Source organism: Echinops telfairi, unplaced genomic scaffold (genome assembly GCF_000313985.2).
Source record: "Echinops telfairi isolate 266 unplaced genomic scaffold, ASM31398v2 ScPeMD7_35;HRSCAF=133_1, whole genome shotgun sequence".
NCBI lineage: Eukaryota > Metazoa > Chordata > Mammalia > Afrosoricida > Tenrecidae > Echinops > Echinops telfairi.
In genome coordinates, this window is record NW_022103933.1 from 630,571 (window position 1) to 652,716 (window position 22,146).

At 38.8% G+C, this 22,146-nt stretch overlaps 1 protein-coding gene across 1 annotated transcript in view; it reads right to left on the reverse strand.

The window, feature by feature from the left end:
* Positions 1 to 8,828: 8,828 nt before the first annotated feature.
* ZNF248 (zinc finger protein 248) overlaps positions 8,829 to 22,146 on the reverse strand; it is a 34,445-nt gene continuing 21,127 nt past the window's right edge. The window contains exon 5 of the mRNA XM_045290279.1: positions 8,829 to 10,471. Coding sequence (XP_045146214.1) covers positions 8,988 to 10,471 — 1,484 coding nt within the window. The 3' untranslated portion in view covers positions 8,829 to 8,987. The remainder of the gene's footprint in view (positions 10,472 to 22,146) is intronic.

The window sequence follows — 22,146 nt, forward strand, 5'->3', positions numbered from 1 at the left end:
AACAGCATAAGGCAAAGACATCAAAGGTATTCATCTGGCGAAGGAAGAGGTGAAACTATAGTTATTTGCAGATGATATGATTTTATATATGGAAAATCTCAAAAGCTCTACAAGGGGAATACTGGAAGCAATAGACAAGTTTGGCAGAGTGGCAGGATACAAGATCAACAAACAGAAGTCCATCGGACTGCTATACACATTGGATAAAACCACAGAAGAGGAGATCAAAAAGGTGGTATCCTTCACAATAGCCAAGCACAAATTGAAATATCTAGGGATATACCTGACTAAAAGAACAAAAGATCTATATGAGGAAAACTACAGAACACTATTACAAGAAATCAAGAGTGACCTCAACAAATGGAAGAATATCCCATGCTCGTGGATTGGATCTATAGCAAAGATGTCAGTTCTGCCCAAGGCACTATATAAGTTTAATTCAATCCCCATACAATTACAATCAGCTTTGTTCAAGAAATGGTAAAACTGATTACCAACTTCATATGGAGATTGAAGAAACCCAGAATTAGCAGAGAGGACCTCAAGGAGGACCTGGGGAGAGAGCTTGCTTTACCTGCCTTTAGCATATATTATACAGCCACAGTTGTCAAAACCACATGGTATTGGTACAATGACAGATACTCAGATCAATGGAAAAGAACTGAAACCCCAGAAATAAACCACATGGTATTGGTACAATGACAGATACTCAGATCAATGGAAAAGAACTGAAACCCCAGAAATAAAATCATCAGCATACAGACAACTGATCTTTGATAAGGGCCCAAAAATTAGCCAATGGGAAGCAGATGCCCTCTTTAACAAGTGGTGCTGGGGGAAAAAATGGATATCTACCTACAGAAAAATGAAGCAAGACCCTTATCTCACTCCATGTACAAGAATAAACTCAAGGTGGATTACAGACCTTGAGGTTAAAACCCAAACTATTAGGGCCATCAATGAGGGAATTGGGACAAACCTGAGAACTTTGGCACAGGGAATACATAGACTATCAGAAATACAGAAGAACAGAAACACAGAGGAGTCACAAATTGACAAATGGGATATACTGAAGATAAAACACCTGTGTACATTGAAAGAATTCACCAAAAGAGTAATAAAAGAAATCACTGACTGGGAAAACATCTTTGGCAATGACACATCAGACAAAGGTCTTATTACTAAAATCGACAATATTCTGCTTGTTTCCAAAAAGAAAAAACTAATTGCCCACCGAGGAGGTGGGCAAAGGACCTGAACAGAAGTTTCACAGGGGCAGAAATACGAATGGCCAACAAACATATGAGGAAATATTCCCTATCTTTAGCCATAAAAGAAATGCAAATTAAAATAATGAGGTAACACCTAATACTCTCAAAGAGCCCAATTCAAAAAATGATAAACCAACAAGTGTTGGAGGGGCTATGGGGAGACAGGAACTCTCATCCACTGCTGGTGGACCTGTCCGTATGTACAGCCACTATGGAAATCGATCTGGCGATATCTAAAACAGATGGAAATCGAGCTACCATATGACCCAGCAATCCCCCTACTGGGCATATACCCAGGAGAGGCAAGAAACAAACCAAGGCCAGACATCTGTGCTCCAATGTTCATTGCAGCACAGTTCACAATTACAAGGAGTTGGAAACAACCCAAATTTCCATCAACTGACAAGTGGATTAAAAAAACTGTGGTACACACATACAGTGGAGTACTATGCATCGCTAAAAAGCAGTGATGAATGTATGAAGCACATGGCTGCATGGGAAGAACTGGAGGAAATCATGCTAAGCGAAGTAAGCCAAGCACAAAAGGACAAGTACATGAATGCACTGAGGTAAGCTTTAAAAAAAAAAAAGTAAAAGGGGTATAAGGGAAAAGCTACTGTATACAAACATTCCTGGGGTGAGGTCCAAGTAGTATGACAGGGGCCAGACAAAATCCAGGGATACATATGTTAGCCAACTAAAAAGGAGCAGGGGGGGGGGAAAAAGAAATGGGTAGCGGGGGAACAGGGCACTAACCAACCCAAGGGGAGGGTACTGTTTATATCTCCACAAGGAAAGAGGGACCAGACTTCAACCCAGTGCTCCAAGATGTGAATGCAACATGCCAGCATGGAGTAGGGAACCAGTGGAGAGGTCTGAGGGGCCGGCCCCAACCCCAACTACATCGACAACACCCCCACCCCCACCCTGAAGAATTTATTTCAGAGGACAGCACTGAATCTGGAGCTCAGGGACAGGGACATGTCTGATCAGAGCACATGATAGCAAATGAAGGGGGAGGAAGAGAGTGGAGCACATCCTGGCCCACCAAGCAATTACAAGAGCAGCCAATCCAGAGAGAACATATGGCCGGCCCCACTATGAGACACGACATCCCTCACTGACCCATAACCCTACAGGCGACAACACTGAAAACACAGTGTGGGAATTCTGCCCGATCTGATCCCACCACACTGAGGCAAAACACTAAGGGCTTGGAACAGAACAGAAAGGGGAACAGAGCAATGAAGTCCCCAGGGAACACCAAAAATAGACTTTGGGGCCAGGGCTTGGCACCCTATCAGACTCAACCAGAAAACACTCCTAAAGGCCAACAAACAGAACTTGAACTAACTACAAGCTTTTTACTTGTTGTTGTGTTTTGTTTTGTTTTTTGGCATTGGCTTGTTGTTGTAGTTTTGTTTTCTTTTGTTTCTTGGTTTTGCTGTCTTGTTTTTGTGCATGTTATTATCTCTGCAGGTCTGCCTAAATAATATAGGTTGGATGAACAATCTGTAGGAGAAAACAATGGGACCAACAGTTCTGGGGGAACATGGGAGAGGGGGAGGTGGGGGAAAGGAAGTGGTGGTAACAAACCCAGGGACAAGGGAACAAGTGATCCAAATCGGTGGTGAGGAGGGTGTAGGAGGCCTGGTAGGGTATGACCAAGGGTAAGGTAACCGAGAGGAATTACTGAAATCCAAATGAAGCACGATAGTGGGACAAGAGGAAAGTAAAAGGAAATAGAGGAAAGAACTAGGAAGCAAAGGGCATATATAGAGGTCTAAATAAAGGCATGTACATATGTAAATATATTTATATATAAGGATGTGGAAATAGATCTATGTGCATATATGTATAGGTTTAGTATTAGGTAGAAGATGGACATTGGGCCTCCACTCAAGTACTCCCACAATGCGAGAACACTTTGTTTTATTAAACTGGTATTCCATGATGCTCACCTTCCCGACACGATCGCTGAAGACAAAGTGGGTGCATAAGCAAATGTGGTGAAGAAAGCTGATGGTGCCCGGCTATCAAAAGATATAGCGTCTGGGGTCTTAAAAGACTTGAAGGTAAACAAGTGACCATCTAGCTCAGAAGCAACAAAGCCCACATGGAAGAAGCACACCAGCCTGTGTGATCATGAGGTTTCGAAGGGATCAGGTTATCAGGCATCATCAGAACAAAAAATCATATGATTGTGAATGAGGGGGAGTGTGGATCGGAGACCCGAAACCCAGTTGTAGGCAATTGGACATCCCCTTACGGAAGGGTCTCAGGGAGGAAATGAACCAGTCAGGGTGTAGTGTAGCAACAATGAAACATACAACTTTCCTCTAGTTCCTAAATGCTTCCTCCCCTCCCACTATCATGATCTCAATTTACCTTACAAATCTGGCTAGACCAGAGGATGTACACTGGTACACATAGGAACTGGAAATACAGGGCATCTAGGGCGGATGATCCCTTCAGGAACAGTGGTGAGAGGGGTGATACCGGGAGGGCAGAGGAAGGGTAGGGTGGAAAGGGGGAATCGATTACAAGGATCTACATATAACCTCCTCCCTGGGGATGGACAACAGAAAAGTGGGTGAAGGGAGATGTTGGACAGTGTAAGATATGACAAAATAATAATTTATAAATTATCAAGGTTTCATGAGGGAGGGGGGAGCAGGGAGGAACGGAGAAAAGTGGGTGAAGGGAGATGTTGGACAGTGTAAGATATGACAAAATAATAATTTATAAATTATCAAGGTTTCATGAGGGAGGGGGGAGCAGGGAGGAAGGGGGAAAAGTGAGGAGCTGATGCCAGGGGCTTAAGTTGAGAGCAAATGTTTTGAGAATGATGAGGGCAACGAGTGTACAAATGTGCTTTACACAATTGATGTATGTATGGATTGTGATAATAGTTATATGTGCCCCTAATAAAATATTTTTAAAAACAATAATGAGGTGGATCTAGAGATCCTGGGAGTGCTATTGCAATCTAGCTGAGAGGAAGTACTAGGGGGTAGAAGTAGGCAAGCATGATGGTGGGGCAGAAGAAAGGTAAAAGCATACAGAGGAATGATCTAGGAAGCAAAGCTATGGATAGATGTATAAGCATAGGAGTGTCCTTATGTAAATACATTATTCCATAAAAATAGAGGTATTGGTCTATGAACATATATTTATATGGCAATACACTGAGGTAGTGGATGGACTTTGGGCCTCTGCTCATACCCTCCCACAATACAAGAACACATTGTTCTACCAAACTGGCAGTCTGAGATGCTCACCCTCCCAACACAATCGCTGAAGACAGAATGGATGCATAAGCAAATGTGAAGAAGGCAGATGGTGCCTGGCTATTAAAAGATATAGCGTCTGGGGTCTTAAAGGCTTGAAGTGAAACAAGCAGCCATCCAGCAGAGAAACAAGCCCACATGGAAGAAGCACACCAGCCTGTGTGATCATGAGGTGTCATCGGGACCAGGTCACAGGCATCAGAAGACCCTTAACAAGCAAGCAAACAAAACCATATGGTTAAGAATAAGAGGGATCAGAGACCCAATGCCCATCTGTAGACAATGGAACATCCCCCACAGAGGGGTCACAGGAAAGGGATGAGTCAAACAGGGTGCAATAAAGCACTGATGAAACACAATATTCCTCTGGTTCCTTGAGGCTTCCTCACCCCCAACACCATGACCCCAGTAATGCCTCTCACTTCGGACTAGCCTGGAGCGTTTACGCAGCTGTCGATAAGAGGTAAGACGTCATGACACACACAACCCAGGACAAGGAATGGGAAGTGATATGCCAGATGGGAAGCGTGAAGGGTGGGGAGAAGGGGAAGAAAGGGGAACGACACACAACCACACACACCCCTCTAGGGGAAAGAACAATGGAAATCATGGGGGAAGGGAGACAGTGGTCAGTGTGACATGAAAATAATAATAATTTATAATCTATCAAGGGTCACGGGGGGACCAATGGTTCAATATAAAGATATAAAGTAATTATTTACAAAAGAATGATGGCAACATATGTACAAATATGCCTGATACAATTTTTGTATGGTTATAATAAGCATTGTAAGAGTTATAAATAAAAAGATTTTTTTAAAAACTAGAAAAAGAATTTCAGAAATAAAAAAGTACATGCTGGGCCATTTGCCCCATCCATACCTTCTCTCCACTTTTCTCTGTGCCGTTAGACTTCCCTGCAGATGATATCTGGTTGGGTTCCAGCCATTTAATAGAAAAAAATTTCATAGTGATAACATTTCCTACTAGGTGACCCCCTAACTCCATCACAGTAAACCTCATTAAACTCTGGTACAACTATTTCCATCCTTTATTCCTTTACACTCAATAAGCGACATGACTTACTTAAAAGTGCTTTAGAACTCCTTGGTTTTGGCCCATACCTGTTGCCATCAAGTCAATTCTGGCTTACAGTGAATCTATGCCACTGTAGCAAGTCAAAAGAATTCCCTTAAATTGCCTGCAGAGTAATTCCTCTGTCAAATGTAACGTTTTCATCTCTACATAACACAAAGTCTTAAGAATAAATAGATGATAATTATTATTGTAGGTAATACAAAGGTTCCAAGAGACTAGCAGATCTACAAAAAATGAGTCCAGAAGTTCAGCATCATCACCTTGGGGGCCACACTATAACCTGTTATTACAAACAAGTGAAAAAATCTAGCAGAGACAATTTCTTCCTGTGTTTTCCTTTATCACAGAGATCTTTCCTAGAATTACTGCAGAGTATTTTGTCAAACATCTCTTTGCTCACATGTCCATCCCTAAACATTCATTTGAATGGAATTTCCATGATTAACTCAGATAAATCTGGACTTAACCGTAGAGTCAAGTAAAGTGGTAGTAAGTAAAGGCTGTTGGATTGGAGTGTGTCTCCTGAAAGTGCTTACCGATGTGTTCCAAGAAAGTATAAGAAATAGGTCAGAGGAAGCAGGGGCAGTATACAGTATTCTATAATAGTAAATATAAATACATAGTTCTAGGTTACACATATCATGCTTAATACATACCACAATGAAATATCAAGAGTATCAAAGAGGAGTTTCATTACATAGCACTTTTTATTTTTATTACGGGTTCATAACGGATGTTAGCAGCTACTTTCACATAATTTATGTAAATATTGTTATTAATAGTATTTGTACTACTGATTAACTTATAGGCTGCTGGGAAACTTCAGGAAATTATTGCTTGGCTTCTTAGGTCCAGTAATAATGGTCATACATATTCATTTTATGCAGGAAACAGAAACTGTAGACTATGTGGCTCTTTTATTTTATATTTCACTTAAAACATATATTGGTCAAGCTATGAAGAGACTTTGGTAGTATTCATAATAGAGTTGATATAACAAGAAAAATCAAACTCACTGCCTTTAAGCTGATTTTAACTTACAAAAACCCTGTAACACTGAGCAGAAATGTCCATCGGTTTCCAAAGTTGGAAATCTTAAGAGAGCAAAAAGTCTCATCTTTTTCCTATGGAGGAGCTGGTGGGCTTCAACTTCAGTTAATAGCCCAACACATACCCTACTGCACCACCAAAGCCCCTTGGACTGATCTAAAGGTAGATAATAACACCAAAAAACACCTTTTGGCTTTATTGAAACAGTAGCTAAGTATTCCTGGCCATAAGTATTTACTGAAAAATGGAAGAAGTTTCTATCTTAAAATTGCCAAATATTGATACATACAATATGATATGTTTGGCAATATGTTCTCTGGGAAAATAAAAATCACAACTGTAGAATTTGCCAACGTTCATGGTACATATTCCTACTATAGCAATTTCAGGGGATCAGTATGATACCAAATTATATAGTAATTCATTTTATAGAATTATACGTATAGTATTATTATTATACACATAAAGAATTGATTGGACAGCAGGCCAAAAAATGGACTAACCAAAAGATCAGTGGCTTGAACCCATAAACGACTCAGATGGAGAAAGATAAGGCAGACTTCTATGAAGATTTACAGCATCATAAACACTAAGAAACATTCATACCTTTGGGTATGAGTCAGAACCAGCCCAGTGGCAGAGGTGAATAGAGTACTACATAGTGATTTCAAAGTGTAGATTCAGGAATGTAAATAATCTAAAGAGCATAGCTAACAGTAAATAATTAGGAAATGATGGGTGTTGAGTATTACCTTTGATTTTTAAATAATTTAATTGCATTGTTATATAGCTTCATTTTAAATAACTCTATAAAAGCTGGTTCACAGAATTCATCAACTTTTGGCAATCAGCAATTGCAAGCCAGGAGACGGAGCCGTGGTAGCACAGTGAGTTACTCATTGGGCTGCTAAGTACACAGTCAACAGTTTGAAACCAAAAACTGCTCTGCACTCTCCACTCCCATGAAGATTTCTAGTCTCAGAAACCCACAGGGACAGTTCTCTGCCCTATACAGTCGTCACTGTGAATCAAAATTGACTAGATGATACTAACTTGGTAAGTGATGCTAGCATTTAACTTTATATGTGTAGGTATAAATATGTATACATATATGTATATAATTACATAACACCGAAGACACTAATGGCATTTAGCGTGAGAAATATTAACATATATCACAATAGGTACTAAATTTCTTAACACTGCTCTTCTATTCAGGTATCTGAAACTTCAACCAAATGATTGAGTAGAACTATGCAAATAGATGGTGTGACACACTAATAAAGGGGATTTGCCTGTTTGGGTTACCATTTCCCTTATTAGAGAGAGAATTCCCAGAACCATCAAGGAGGAAGAGGCACTATCAAAGCAAATTTGAGGTTTCAAGTGGCAGAGGCAGAAAACACCATGCCAGGTCAAGACCAAAGGCAGAGGCAAGGACACCATGAGAGAGCAGAGCAACACCAAGATTGATCCTGTGAAGCAGGTCAGCATGCTGGCTTCCTGGCTCACAAAGGCAGAGGTCCAGGGAACACATGACCGAGAGGCTGAGGACCAGAGAGACAGACTGGATGACTGGCTGAGGAGATACACTGCTGTAGCTTTGTTTTCTGATTCTTGCTGGTGGCAACCTGTTAACTTCCCGAATACACCACATAATTCTGAGTAGTGTCTGAGAGTTCTGTGTGGCCAGTGGAATGAATTATCAAACCCAGCAAAGTTGAGTGTTGCGGGAGGAATGGCTGGGTGTCAGAAAAGGGTAAAAAAGATGGAGAGTTTGAGTTCTACCATATGAAATATGCCCTAGATTAGTGTAGAACTGGATTATCCTTCTCCCTAGTGAAGCCAGAGAAGTCAGATATAGTGTCCATACTCCTTTCTCCGGTCCGAATATACAAATTAAGCAAAACCCAAAGTTGTTGTATTTGAATACTCCAGAGACCTACAAATACTAAGGACTCTCCACACATGTATAACGCAGTGGTCATTCAAGTTTTTTAAAGCTTCATATTCTAATGTGAATGAGTATATATATTTAAAATAAAATTTTGTTATCACTTCTGGAATTGAGTACTATAAATACAAATTTTAGATAAATATTAATTTGCCTCAGTAAAAAAAAAAAAAAAGATTACATTTTACTTTACCTTGAAGGCTTTGGTTTTTAACTTAGTATCAATTGAGTTACTGAAATATGTCATTTCTGATTAATCTGTGGCACTCTTTGGGTTTCTTTACACTTTACAAAGTGTAAAACAAATTTTAGCCAAGTGGATATTCAGGATGCTGAGATGGTTTTCATCCTTGAGTGAATCCTCTGATGTTTAGTAAGTACTGACCTCTGGCTAAAAGTTTTCCCACATTCATTACATTCATAGGGTTTCTCTCCTGTGTGGGTTCTTTGATGTTTAGTGAGAGCTGATTTTTCACAGAAGGTTTTCCCACACTCATTACATTTATAGGGTTTTTCCCCTGTGTGAGTTCTTTGATGTACAATGAGATTTGACTTCACACAGAAAGATTTGCCACATTCATTACACTTAAAAGGTTTCTCACCTGTATGTGTCCTCTGGTGCACAATTAGAGCTGACCTGTGGCAGAAGGATTTACCACATGCATTACATTCGTAGGGTTTCTCCCCTGTGTGTGTTCTTTGATGTTCAGTGAGGTTTGACTTCACACAGAAGGTTTTCCCACATTGCTTACATTCATAGGGCTTTTCTCCTGTATGTGTTCGCTGATGATTGGTAAGGTGTGGTTTCTGGCAAAATGACTTCCCACATTCGGTACATTCATAGGGTTTCTCTCCTGTATGTGTTCTCTGGTGCTGAGTAAGATTAGACTTCTCCCAGAATGTTTTTCCACATTCTCCACATTCAAAGGCTTTTTCTCCTGAATGAGCTGTTCTCCGAATTTGGGCGAGGTGTGATTTCTTGCTGAAATTATTCCCATTTTCATTGTATTCATAGGATTTTTCTTCCATTTGGACTACTGGATGTTTAAAGAGGGTTGACTTTTTCCAAGTTTTGTCACTTACTTTATACTCATGGTCAATCTTTCTCATGTAAGCTCCCTGATGAATAATGAAAGTTGAATTGTCACCCAAGATTTTTCTGTATTCATTATATTCATAAGGACTTACCTCTATAAGACCTCTCTGATGTCTAAATCTTAACTCCATATACAAAGGCTTCCCACAAATACTGCACTCATATGGATCCATATCCAAATGAGTTCTTTGAGATGTATTTGAATTTTGGAAGAAGGCTCGTCCTTCACATTCATTATATTTAGATACTGTCTCCTCTATCTGAGCCCCCTTATATGTAAAGGCTGCCTGCTCATGGAAATCTTTTTCATTTTCATTAAACTCCAAAAAACCAAAAATTGGCTGAGTGAGAGCTATTCTTTGATTGAGGGTATTCCTCTCTTGATTATAAAATTTTACTCCAGTAAAAATTTCCTCATGTCTACCCTGGAGCAATTTCTCACATACATTAAACTCATCAAGCTTCTTTTCTGAAGAGTTCTTTTCATTAATAATTAAGCCTGAAATGTTTTCGAAATTCATTTCACATGACTCACATATTCTATAGGTATTATTTCTTGAAGGAACAGGGTTTATACTCAAGTTGAAAGTTTCCAATGCTGTATTTCCACTTTCTTTACTTAATGTTTTGTTGGTGCTGAATAAAAATTGCCAAAAATGTTCATCCTGGTTTTCTTGACTTCTCACTATCAGATCATCAATTCTCCAGTTCCCTAGAAATAAGGAAAATAATAACAATGTATGAATCTTAGTGTATTTTTAATGAAACTGACAGTTTACAGCAATTTCCTATTATATAAGCAATAGTTGTTTCACTTGTTTAGAGATTGGTTTCCGGTGTAAATTGAATGCAAGTATTTATTTTCTCTACTGCTATGGTTTAAGAAAAAAAGAGTAAAAATATTATAATGAAAACTAGCTAAGACTATCTGTATACTTAATATTTTATAAATATAACCTTCAACACCAGATAGGAAAAAAGTGAGATAAAACTCAAAGCACCCATAACTAATGAGTGGTAGATTAAGAAGTACGAAAATAGTAATGGGGTGAGCCCAGAGACAAAAAAAACACTGAACAAAGTGACAGCAAATGTTAGAAGATAAAGGGATTCATAGGATTACATCTGTTGTAGTTATAGTAGATCCCACCATAAAGATAAGTAGGGTGGGAGTCCCGTTAGAATACATGCTTCTCTTCTATTCTTCACACATCAACACCAAATTAAAGTTCTGTAAACATCATACTGCTTGTGTTTATATGAATGGTCTGAAAGCCCAGGATCAAATATTTCCTCTAATTTATAATTATTATCTTTTTAAAAATGTGTTGTAAGAAAAGGATAGGAGAGGTAAAATAAATATATGGTGAGGAAGGGCATGGTAATTACATAATTTCATTTCAACTTGATAAATAAGGGGTAGAGTCTAGACTGTCAATCAGAACATAGCCTGATGATACCTCCCTGTGGGCATGGCCTTCTCATGAGGATTCTGGGAACTTCCTATTTCTGCTTCATCTTCCTGTTGGTGAGCCACACGGCTGAGACCTGCCAGAAGTTTTGTGATGCTTCCACTGCCATTAGAGCCACAAGCCTTTACATCCACCCCTATGATTTTCCTGCATTCTGCATCATTGCATATGGCTGGCTGTGTGAGTTTGAAGAGTGACTTATGGAGTAATATCAGACTTCTGACTACTATTGGACTTACAGACTTGATCTAGACTGGGCTGAAATGTTTGCTTGATATATATAATTATTTCTCAATATAAAGCTCTCTCTTACACATATATGAGGGTCTCAGGATTTGTTTCTCTAGTCAACCTGGCCTAACACAAAGGGGTATAGATTTTTAAAAGCATTATTGCTTCATCTTTCAGTGAAATGCTACTTTATTATAAAATAATAAGTAATATTGCCGTATATACTTGTGTATAAGCCGAGTTTTTCAGCACATTTTTAATGCAGTTTTTGTGGTAAAAGTAGGTGCCTCAGCTGATATTCGAGTTGGCTAATACTCGAGTATATATGGTAATAATAGTGAAAGAACAAAAGCCAACACACATTTTATATTATCCTTACCATTTTATTTTATTTTTTTTTTCTTTAAAAAAAATCATTTTATTGGGGGCTCATACAACTGTTATCCCAATCCATACACACATCAATTGTGTAAGGCGCATTTGTACATCGTTTCTCAAAACATTTTCTCTCCATTTAAACCCCCGACATTAGGTCATTTTTCCCCTCCCTCCCCGCTCCCCCCTCCCCATGAGCCGCTGATAGTTTATAAATGGGTATTTTGTCATATCTTGCCCTGTCCGACGTCTCCCTTCATCCACTTTTTGATTGTCTGTCACCCAGGGAGGAGGTCACACACAGTTCCATGTAATCGGTTCCCTCTTTCCTACCCATTCTCCCTTTACCCTCCCTGTTTTGCCACTCATACCACTGGTCCTATAGGGCTCATCCGTCCTGGATTCCCGTATCCTTACCATTTTAAAGTTTCACTTGTTTCCACAATTAGACAATAAGAAATTCATTTTAATTTAAAATCAATTTCATTTTTCTTATTGACATTTCCACTCTATTATTTTATTTTTGTAACTTGGGGGAAAGAATAGTGAGCAAAATAAGTTTTCCATTCAAAAAATTCTATACGTGTTGTTTTATAACATTGATTACAACCCCCTCATTAGAGCTCCCATGGAGTAAACCCACAGGAGCACATTCCACTTTGTCCTATATGGTCGGTATGATTCAGAATTGCCTAAAGTTTGTCATAAGAGCTCTGGTATGGTATAAGTGGTTACAAGTTAGGCTGTGATCCTCATGGTCAGAAGTTCAAAACCACCAGCAGCTCCTTTGGAGAAGACTGGGCTTTCTACTCCTGTAAACAGTTACAGTGCTGGAAACCAAAAAGGGGGTGGGGTGGGGTGGGGACTTGCTATGGGTCAGCACTGACTCAATGACAGTGAGTTTTTTATTATCCTGAGTTCCCCACTTCCATTTGCCCTCTACTCCCCTTCCTGCTCTCTGGGCAAATGCTACAACTGTAGTCTTGTCTGGTTGACTGTACTGAGCATATTGTCTCCTACTGTTACTTAATTCACTTTTTAGGCCTGTCTAGTGTTTGGTGAAAGTTAATTCATGAAAGTATGTTCAATTCCAAGTTTAAAGGGTATCTAAGAGCCACAGTCTCAAAGGTTCCACTAGTCTATTAAATGAGGAAGTTTGGTCTTCTTATAATTAAAACATTTTTGTCTATACAATTTTTCTTCTGTTCTAGAACTTTCTTTTAGAATTTTTTTTATCTGTAATTATCATACAGTTCAATGGTTCAATCATATCAAGAGGGGCTGTGTAGTCATTGTCACAATCCATTTTAGTAGATTATTCCCCCTCTGATATTGACTCCCCTCTGCCCTTTCCCTCCATGTCCCCCAGTAATAATCAATCTCATTATTATCTCTGTATTTCCATCAAGCTCAAGCTTTCTAGACAGATACCTACAGAAGACTAGGGAAACACTATATGGGATAGCCTCCAGGAAATCCCCAATACGCAAAATACAATAACCCCCCCAAAAATCAAATGGGGTGCAACTGTCTTAGGATAGAATGTGATGCCCTGTAATATGATATCCCCATGGACTCAGTGAGAATTTATTCTAATTTTTTAATATTCTCTGCTTTCTACTACATTGAAATCTATCGGTTTTGGTCATTGTTGATGGATTTTTGCTTGGTTTATGTCTCGAATATTCTATTGTTATCCTAATCAAAGTGATTAGGAGTGATAGCTGGCATCATTTAGTTTTACAGAGCACCGGGAAAACGTCTCCCATTAGTACTATGCATTATTTGTTTCCTTGGATCTTTGATTTCCTTTACTTATCTTTGCTCCAGAAAAAGGAGATCAATAGTTTCATATTAGATGATCACTCACAAGCGTATTACAACTCCAATCGATATTTACTGATACAGCATGTAGAATACTGTCTTGGTAAACTGCTATGTCAACTGGCCTAATTGACTTCTGAGACTCTAGTCCTAAGTCCCCAAGCCAAGTAAGTCATTTCTTCAGAGTATATGGTTAGAGCTAAGAATTTTTCAGAAAATTCACCCTTGTGAGCTTTGTAATATCCTTGAATATATTTAAAGCAAGCACAAATAAATGTTTATGTTGAAAAAAGAGGCTTCAAAAGTTCAATGAGAAATTTATATTAAAATGCAATGCAATTTTTCCACAAAACTTTTGAAGTCCACTCATATGCTGTCAAATCTATATATAGTCATTGAGTGTACTCCCATTCATCTACATGTTCAGCTTGCAGTCTTCTTCTGTATCTTCTTGTACATACTACTACTAATCCTGCAAGACTGTGTGTATAATAGCACTTACCTTTGTTGTCTTCTATTCTGTGTACTCACCGTGATTTTCTGTACCACTAGTCATGCTGTGCTGACCTCCTCAATACTTGTACTGCCTTTCCCTTTACCCTTAATACACGTTTACTCATGAGTTACTGATTTATTCTTCCTTTTACTCTCCAAACTAGTAAACATCACTAAAAGGTTTCTTTCTGTGTGTTAAACTTTTCTTCACTCTTTATAATAATTGTCTTATACAGTATCTTTCCTTCTGTGATTGGTTCACCTTATGCAATATTAAGTAAGTCATTCAGTAATATAACCTCTGTTATAACCACAATTGGGCTATAGGGAAGTGTTATTAAAACCTTGCTTCCTCTTACAAGTAAAGAGATATTATAATAATTATAAAAATATTGTGCAGTTGAATTATTTTCAACCTGTAGTTGATGAGCCACCACTTGTCCATCAGTTTGTCCTACTGCAGTGATTTGCATATTCCTGTAATGCTGGACGCTATGTCATCAAATGTAAAATATCAGTAGGGTCACCCAAGGTGAACAAGTGGAGCTTCACGACTAAGAAATAGGCTGTCACTTCAAAGAGATTAGCCATTGAAAGTCTTATGAATAGCAGAACTTTGTCAGATATACTGAAAACCTTATGAATGGGAACAGAACACTGTCAGATATAATACAAGAAGATGATTCAGGTCGGAAGGCACTCAAAGCATACCTGAAAAAGATAAGCTAACCATCATAATGGAGATGGAGTAAAACCTTCAGGAACTCCATTTGCTGACAGGGCATGACTCAAAATGATAAGAACAACTTATTAATAATCAGAACACGGAATGTTGGAAGTATGATCCTAAGAATATTAAAAATCATCAAAAGTAAAATAGAACATATAAAGATAGATATCCTAGGCAACAGTGAACTAAAATAGACTGTAACTGACCATTTTGAATCAGACAGTCATAAGGTTTTATGTTGGAAAAGAACATTTTTTAAAAGAATGGTGTTGCATTTGTTGCCAAAAAAATATTTCACGATCTATCTTGAAGTACAATGTTGTCTGTGATGGGATATTATCTATAATGCAATTATTGTTCAAATCTATGATGATGATGGCAACATATGTACAAATTTGCTTGATACAATTGATGTATGGATTGTTATAAGATCTGTAAGAGCCCCCAATAAAATGATTTATTAAAAATCAATAAATGAAAATGTAAATTAAAAAATTAGTGAGCAAGAAATCTATTAATTTCTTCATTCTGAAACTGATCAAACATGCAATCAAGTTATATTGATAATCATTGGTGATCGGAATGCAAAAGTTGGAAACAAGAGGAAAAATCTTAGTTATGGCCTTGGTGATAGAAATGAAGCTGGGGATCACATGACAGAATTTTGCAAAACCATTTAATTTATTACAAATACGTTTTCAACAACAAATGATAACTATAACATGTGGACTTCACCAGAATACAGTAGAATCAAACTGACTACATTTTTGAAAGAGAAAATGGAGAAGCTCAATACCAGCAGCCAAAGCCAGGGGCCTACTATGGAATAGATCCATCAATTATTCCTATGTAAATGTACCTTGTAAGTCCAAGTAAACCAAATACAATCTAGAGTATATGTACAAGGCAGCTAATTATTAATGTGGTTCTCTGTAATTCCACCAAGCAGCCTTTTCTTGACCAGTCTGAGTAAGAGAAGGTGGGGGAAGATATAGGATTTACTTTTAAGTGTTGTTAACAGGATTTATTGAGATTGCCACCTTACTGGGTATAAAATGAGCCACAGCATAAAGACAAGGAGGGCTCTCACTATAAACAAGAGCCAAGGGTAGAGCGCATTTCTGGACCCTGAGATTTCTGTGCAATGAAACGCCTTGATCCAAAAGACAGCTTTGACATCAGAGGAGTGGCAGAGGGGCACTAGAAGCAGAACCAGGACCCTTAGCATGAGACAGAGCACTGGACTTCACCATCCACAGAGCAAGTCAAACTGAGACCTTTATTAATGAGAGGCTGGTTTGTGAAGTAGGGCTCTGGGCACTGAACTGAGGGAGCTTGGTTCACTGACCCATGGGGTTCTAGCTGAGTGCCTTCCAGTTGAGGCTACAGCAGAGTGGTATGCCCTTTGGGCATTTACTACAACCCTGAAAAAAACTACTGAACATGTCCAGATGAAGCAACTCTATCCTGAATATTTCAACCTAATTGCAATCTATAAACACTATAAACCCCATAATCATAAGCATTATCTCTGAGTTCTGTGTGGCTATTGCAATTAATTGTAAAACTTAGATGAAAAGTAGAGTGTGGGAAACTAACAGAGGGAAATATGACCAGGACTATATTCCCTAACTTATAACAGAGGGAACCTGGAAAGCTAATATTCCATGGTAGGAAAGACACCACTTTGGTATGGTAGACAGAGAGTCCATGTACATTATCCTGCTTTAGATATCATTCCCACAGATTCTCCCCTAACAGTTATACAACTCTGCCTTAAAGCGAGCACACAGTTGATTCTATCTGCCTATAGAAGCAGACATTCTTTGGTTATCTCCTCTTGTAGCAGCACCCATCCCCCCTCATAACTTCCCCCAATGCAGGTATTAGGTTTCCTCACCAATGTGCTCAGGGACCTTATTGTAGCTAACACCCACCATGTGACGTATGTAACTACGGAATATGCATGTCTTATGGCTACCTATAAATATCCGAAGCTCTTCTCCCACCTCCACATAGACCACCAAGAGGGGCTGAGGTGAGTATGCTGCCATGAAATGTGTCTGACTAACACCTTTATTTTATTCTCTCTCTTATGACGTTATGACGTTACTATAACCTTTATATATTATTGCCGTTATAATTGAGTCTATGCACTCTTCGGTTGCTTAAAAGGCTGGTTTCTTCTGACAATAGAGAGTGCTGTGTGAGGCAGAACAATATCCCATCTCTTTCGATAACATTTCAAGAATAGATTTGACTCGTTGAACACTAATGATCTGGGGAGCCATAGGATGATATCAAGAATATCATACATGAAAAAAGCAAAAGGTCATGTCAATAATTTCAGAGACTCTGAAACTTGTTCTTGATCCCAGAGTAGCAAAAGAACATGGAAGAAATGAGGAACTAAATGATCTGAAAGGGAAACTTCAATGGACAACTTGGGAAGACAAAGAAAAAATACTGTAATGAAATATGCAAAGATCTGTTTTTAGAAAATGTTTAGAACATGTTCAGCATATCTCAACCTGAAAAATCTGAAGAGAAAATTCAAGCCTGGATTTGCAATACTGAAAACTTCTATGGGCAACATATCAAACGAAGCAGGAAACATCAAAAGCCAATGGGAGGAATACACAGGGTCACCATACCACAAAGAACTGGCTGACATTCAACCATTTTAAGAGGTAGTTGTCTGGACTGGTACGGGAAGGCGAGGGCGGAACACACTCACAAGATCAAAGCAAGCCAGAACAAAAGGCACTAGATAAGACAACCGGTATCAGGATGTGGACAAGCAATCAGAAGTGGACAAGCAATCCTCACAATGGCCAGACTCATATGCTAATTGCCATACATGACAGACATTCCCCACTGCCCCTTTAAAGACCCATGCTGCAGACGGCTGCCTGCAACTTCCCTGGGCTACTTGCTAGCCCGTGGAATTTCGTCCTGGAACTCCCCTGCTTTCCCTAGTTCTGTCAGTTTCCTTTGTCTCTCTCTCTCCACCTCAGTTTACCCTTACAGTAGTACATGATACTGAAAAAAAGAAATCCAAACTGCACTGAAGTAGTACCAAAATACAAGTTTCCAGGAATTAAAAGTTCAACAGGCTGAAAAAGTAGTGGAAGCACACAGTAGTTTATACCAAGAAATTAGGAAGACAGCAATCTGGTCAACTGAATGTAAGCAATCCATATTTGTAATTATTCCAAAGAAAGGTGGCCCAAATGAATACAGGAATTATTGATCAATATCATTAAGATCACATGCAAGTAAAACTGTGCTGAAGAACATTCAGCAATGTTTACAGTGCACTGACAAAAATTTAAGCTGGATCCGGAAAAGAATATGGTACAAGAGTTATCACAGGTGATGTCAGATGGATCTTGGCTGAAAGCAGAAAATGCCAGAAAAATGTTTACCTTTGTTTTATTGATTATGTAAAGGCATTCATCTGTGTGGATCAAAAAAAAACTATGGATAGCAATGAGAAGAATGGGAATTTTAGAACACTTCATTGTGCTCACGTGGAACTTCTATGTAAACCAAGAGGCAATCATTCTACTAGAACAAGGGAATGATGGATGGCTTAAAATCAGGAAAGGGGTGTGTATCCTCTTAGCAGACTTATTCAATTTGTATGCTTAGGAGATATTATGAGAAGCTGGACTCTATGAGAAAGAATGTAGCACCAGTGTCAGAGGAAGATTCATTAACAACTTGTGATATGGAGATGATATAATCTTGCTTTATGAAAGTGAAGTGGACTTGAAGCACTTGCTGATGAAGATCAAAGATTGAATTACATTGGGTAAATCTGTTGCAGAAAATCTGTTTAAAGTGTTGAAGAGCAAGGACGTCACTCTGAGGACTAAGTTGGGTTCGACTGAAGTTGTGGTATTTTCAATAGCCTCGTATGCATGTGAAAGTTGGGCATTGAGTAAAAAAGATTGAAAAAGAATCGATGCATTTGAACTATGGTGCCAGCCAGAAATAATGCGTACTGCCAGTGTGTTAGACAAGGTTCTCTACAGAAATAAAACCAGACACTTATGATTAGATAGATAGATACAGCATGAAGGAATATAACAGCTAATTAGTCCACAAAGCAGATCAGAAGGCTCGGTTCAACTCAACTCCATGGAACAGTTAACATACTAGAAGTCCTTCTACTCAGGAGGGCTGCTGGGTCCAAAGTCAAGGAAGCAGACAGCTGAGTCTTCTCTAAGGCAATGCAGGCAGTCTGGCCACAGGCAACAAACAGGAAGGCAGGTCACCAACAGTCAGCAGATCAGGAGCTTAGCAAAGCAGACCCGGATGGGATATCCAACTCAAGCAATGCAAGATGACAGGATTCTCCAGCCTCAAACTCAAGCAATGCATACTCCAGTAGTGTGGCAAAGCAGGTCTCGAAGGAACCTCAAGCTATAGCAATAAGATCAACGAGTTGGCTGTCCCACAGATAGTATAGCTCACAAGTTGAGGCAGAGAACTAACTAAAGTAGCCACATGCTAGTCTGATTACCAAAGAGCAAGAGAGAGAGGGCTGGGTCTTGCTGACACATTTATATCTTTGCCCTCCAATCAAACTGCGACTTATAAGTCCCACATGTTCCTACTAGAACTTTGCACAATAAACCTACCTGTCAGAGCCAGAAAAAAAGCCAAACAAATCTGTTTTGAAGTAATACAGCCAGAATGCTCCTTTAAAACAAGGTTAGCAAGACTTGTATTTTACACATGTTATCAGAGGAGACAATTCTCTGTAAAACGATATCATGCTTGGTAAATTGGAAGAGCAACAAAGAATAAAGGCTGTAGTAACAAGACCCTCAATGAGATGGGATGACATAGTGGCTACAATAACAGGCTCCAACATATTAATTGTGAGGATAGCCTACAACCAGACAGTACTTTGCTCCATTGAACACAAGGTTGCTATGAGTTGGACCCGACTTGATGGCACCTAACAACAGTTAATGAGTAGCAATACCATAGGATAAAATATGAAAGGGCTTTTTAAATCCACAGAAACATTTCATTCAATTTTTCTGTGAAGACTTGAAGTCCTACCATAATAGAAATGTGAATTTTCAAAGTGTACTGTAAAATGTTTTTTGGATGAATGCAAAAGAATAATATCTGCTAAATTGGCTCAATAGTTAAACAAGAAAATAATTAGTAAAATATTGGAATTAGGAAAACTCTAGCACAGTATGCTCTTAACCCAAAACTTACTGCCACCAAACTAATATAAACTCACAGTGACCTTATAGGACTAAGTAAAAATGCTCCAGTGAATTTTCAGGTCTATAAATCATAGTGGGTGTAGAAAGCCTCGTCTTTCTCCTGTGGAGAAGCTGGTGGTTTCAAACTGCTGACCTGTGGTTAGCAGTCCAATGCATAACCCACTACACCATTCTTAGGGAAAACAAAATCTTAATAGGAAAAAGAGAACAGCAACATAGGCAACAGCTATATGGTTAGGTTGGTATTTTATGGAGTACAAGCACTAAGTTGTCATAAAATATAGACTATTTAAGTTTCATTAAAATATGTAGCTCTAAAAATAAATTACATAATCAATAAAAGACTACATAGAACTTCATAAATATAAATACATTTGTTCATCAAAGGACTTGACAAATGACAAAGAATCTAATAATAAATGAGAAGGGCATGAATGTTCAAAGACAAAAAATATGACTGGTCTGAAGGTCAAGCTCTATTATAAGCAGCATCATGCTGAGAAAATTCAAATGGAAAAAGACTATCAAGATGCATGAAAAGAGAAACACCAAACAAAAGAATGATGAGAAGACTCCACAAGGTGCAATATCTGTCTAGCTGCTGGACAAAGGGACAGTCCCGAGCTAAAGTACTTATTCGTGAAACAGTAGATTCGCTAGTTTTCCTGTAGTTCAGATATTCATTCTCAGTTTTCTCTAATGAAGAGATTTCATGGGTTTATATGCCTTCTACATGTGGTATAGCCTTAAGACTTCTTTTTGAGCCAATATACAACCACTCTCTGGGAAATGAGTGTACTAGAAGAATAAAGCAAATAGACTTCGAGTTAAGAATAGTTTTTACATTTTCAAAGTGAAAAAGTGGAGAAGAGGAAAGAAAAGAGAAAGTAAAAGTAATAGCAGCATTAACTGAAAGTATATGTGATTCATTAAGCCTAAATGTTATCTTTCTTTTATGAGTTTGCTACTTCCTATATACAAGATCTTAGCTAGTCCCATGCATTAACATTATCTAAAGTTAAGCATTCAAATGGCTATTCTAGTTCTTGCATTAATTATAAACTTCATATTTACATATCTAATTGCTTATTAAATATACAGACTATACTAATTACCTCAAGCTGCATGTCAAAATTAAATTTTTATTGATTCCTCTAAGATCTTCTTCCTAATTTTTCAATCCCAGTAAGTGAAACTAAATTACAAAGTTAGTTGAGACAAAAATCTTTAACTAGGTTTAATTCTCTTTTTCTCACATAGGATATCCAACAGCAAATCCTCTTGACATCTTCTATATACCATATATACTCGAGTATAAGCCGACCCAAATATCAGCCAAGGCACCTAATATTACCACAAGAGCTGCATAAAAAATGTGCCGACAAAAGGACAAGTACAACCTCAGTCCACTGAGGTAAGCTTAAAAAAAAAAAAATCAGGACATAGGGGAAAAGCGATTATATACCTACATCCCTGGGCTGAGGCCCAGAAACTATGGCAGGGGCCAAACACAATTCAGGGATACATATGGCAGCCAACTAAGTAAGAGGAGTAAAGAAAGAGAGAGAGAGAAAAGACCTGGGTAGGCAGGGAGCAGGGCACTAACCCACCCATGGGAAGGGTATTGTTCACATCTCCAAAGGAGAGTGAGAGAGAGACCAGGTGTCAACCCAATGTGCCAAGACATGAGTAGAACATACCAGCATGTACCAGGGAACCAACAGAGAGGTCTGCAGGGCCGGCCCCAATCGCAACTATGTGGACACACCTCCCACCCCCAGAAGAATGCACTTCAGAGGACAGTGCTTGGGCTACAGCTTGGAGAGAAGGGCATGTCAGATTAGAGCACACGGGAGAAATGAAAAGGAATGGAGAGGGAGGGGAGGACATCCTGGCCCACCAAGCCCCAAGGACGATATTCCAGCTTAGAGCACACAACACGCAGAGAGGACCATAGGGCAGGCCCCACCATGAAACATGACGTCCTTCACTAAACCAAAGTGCT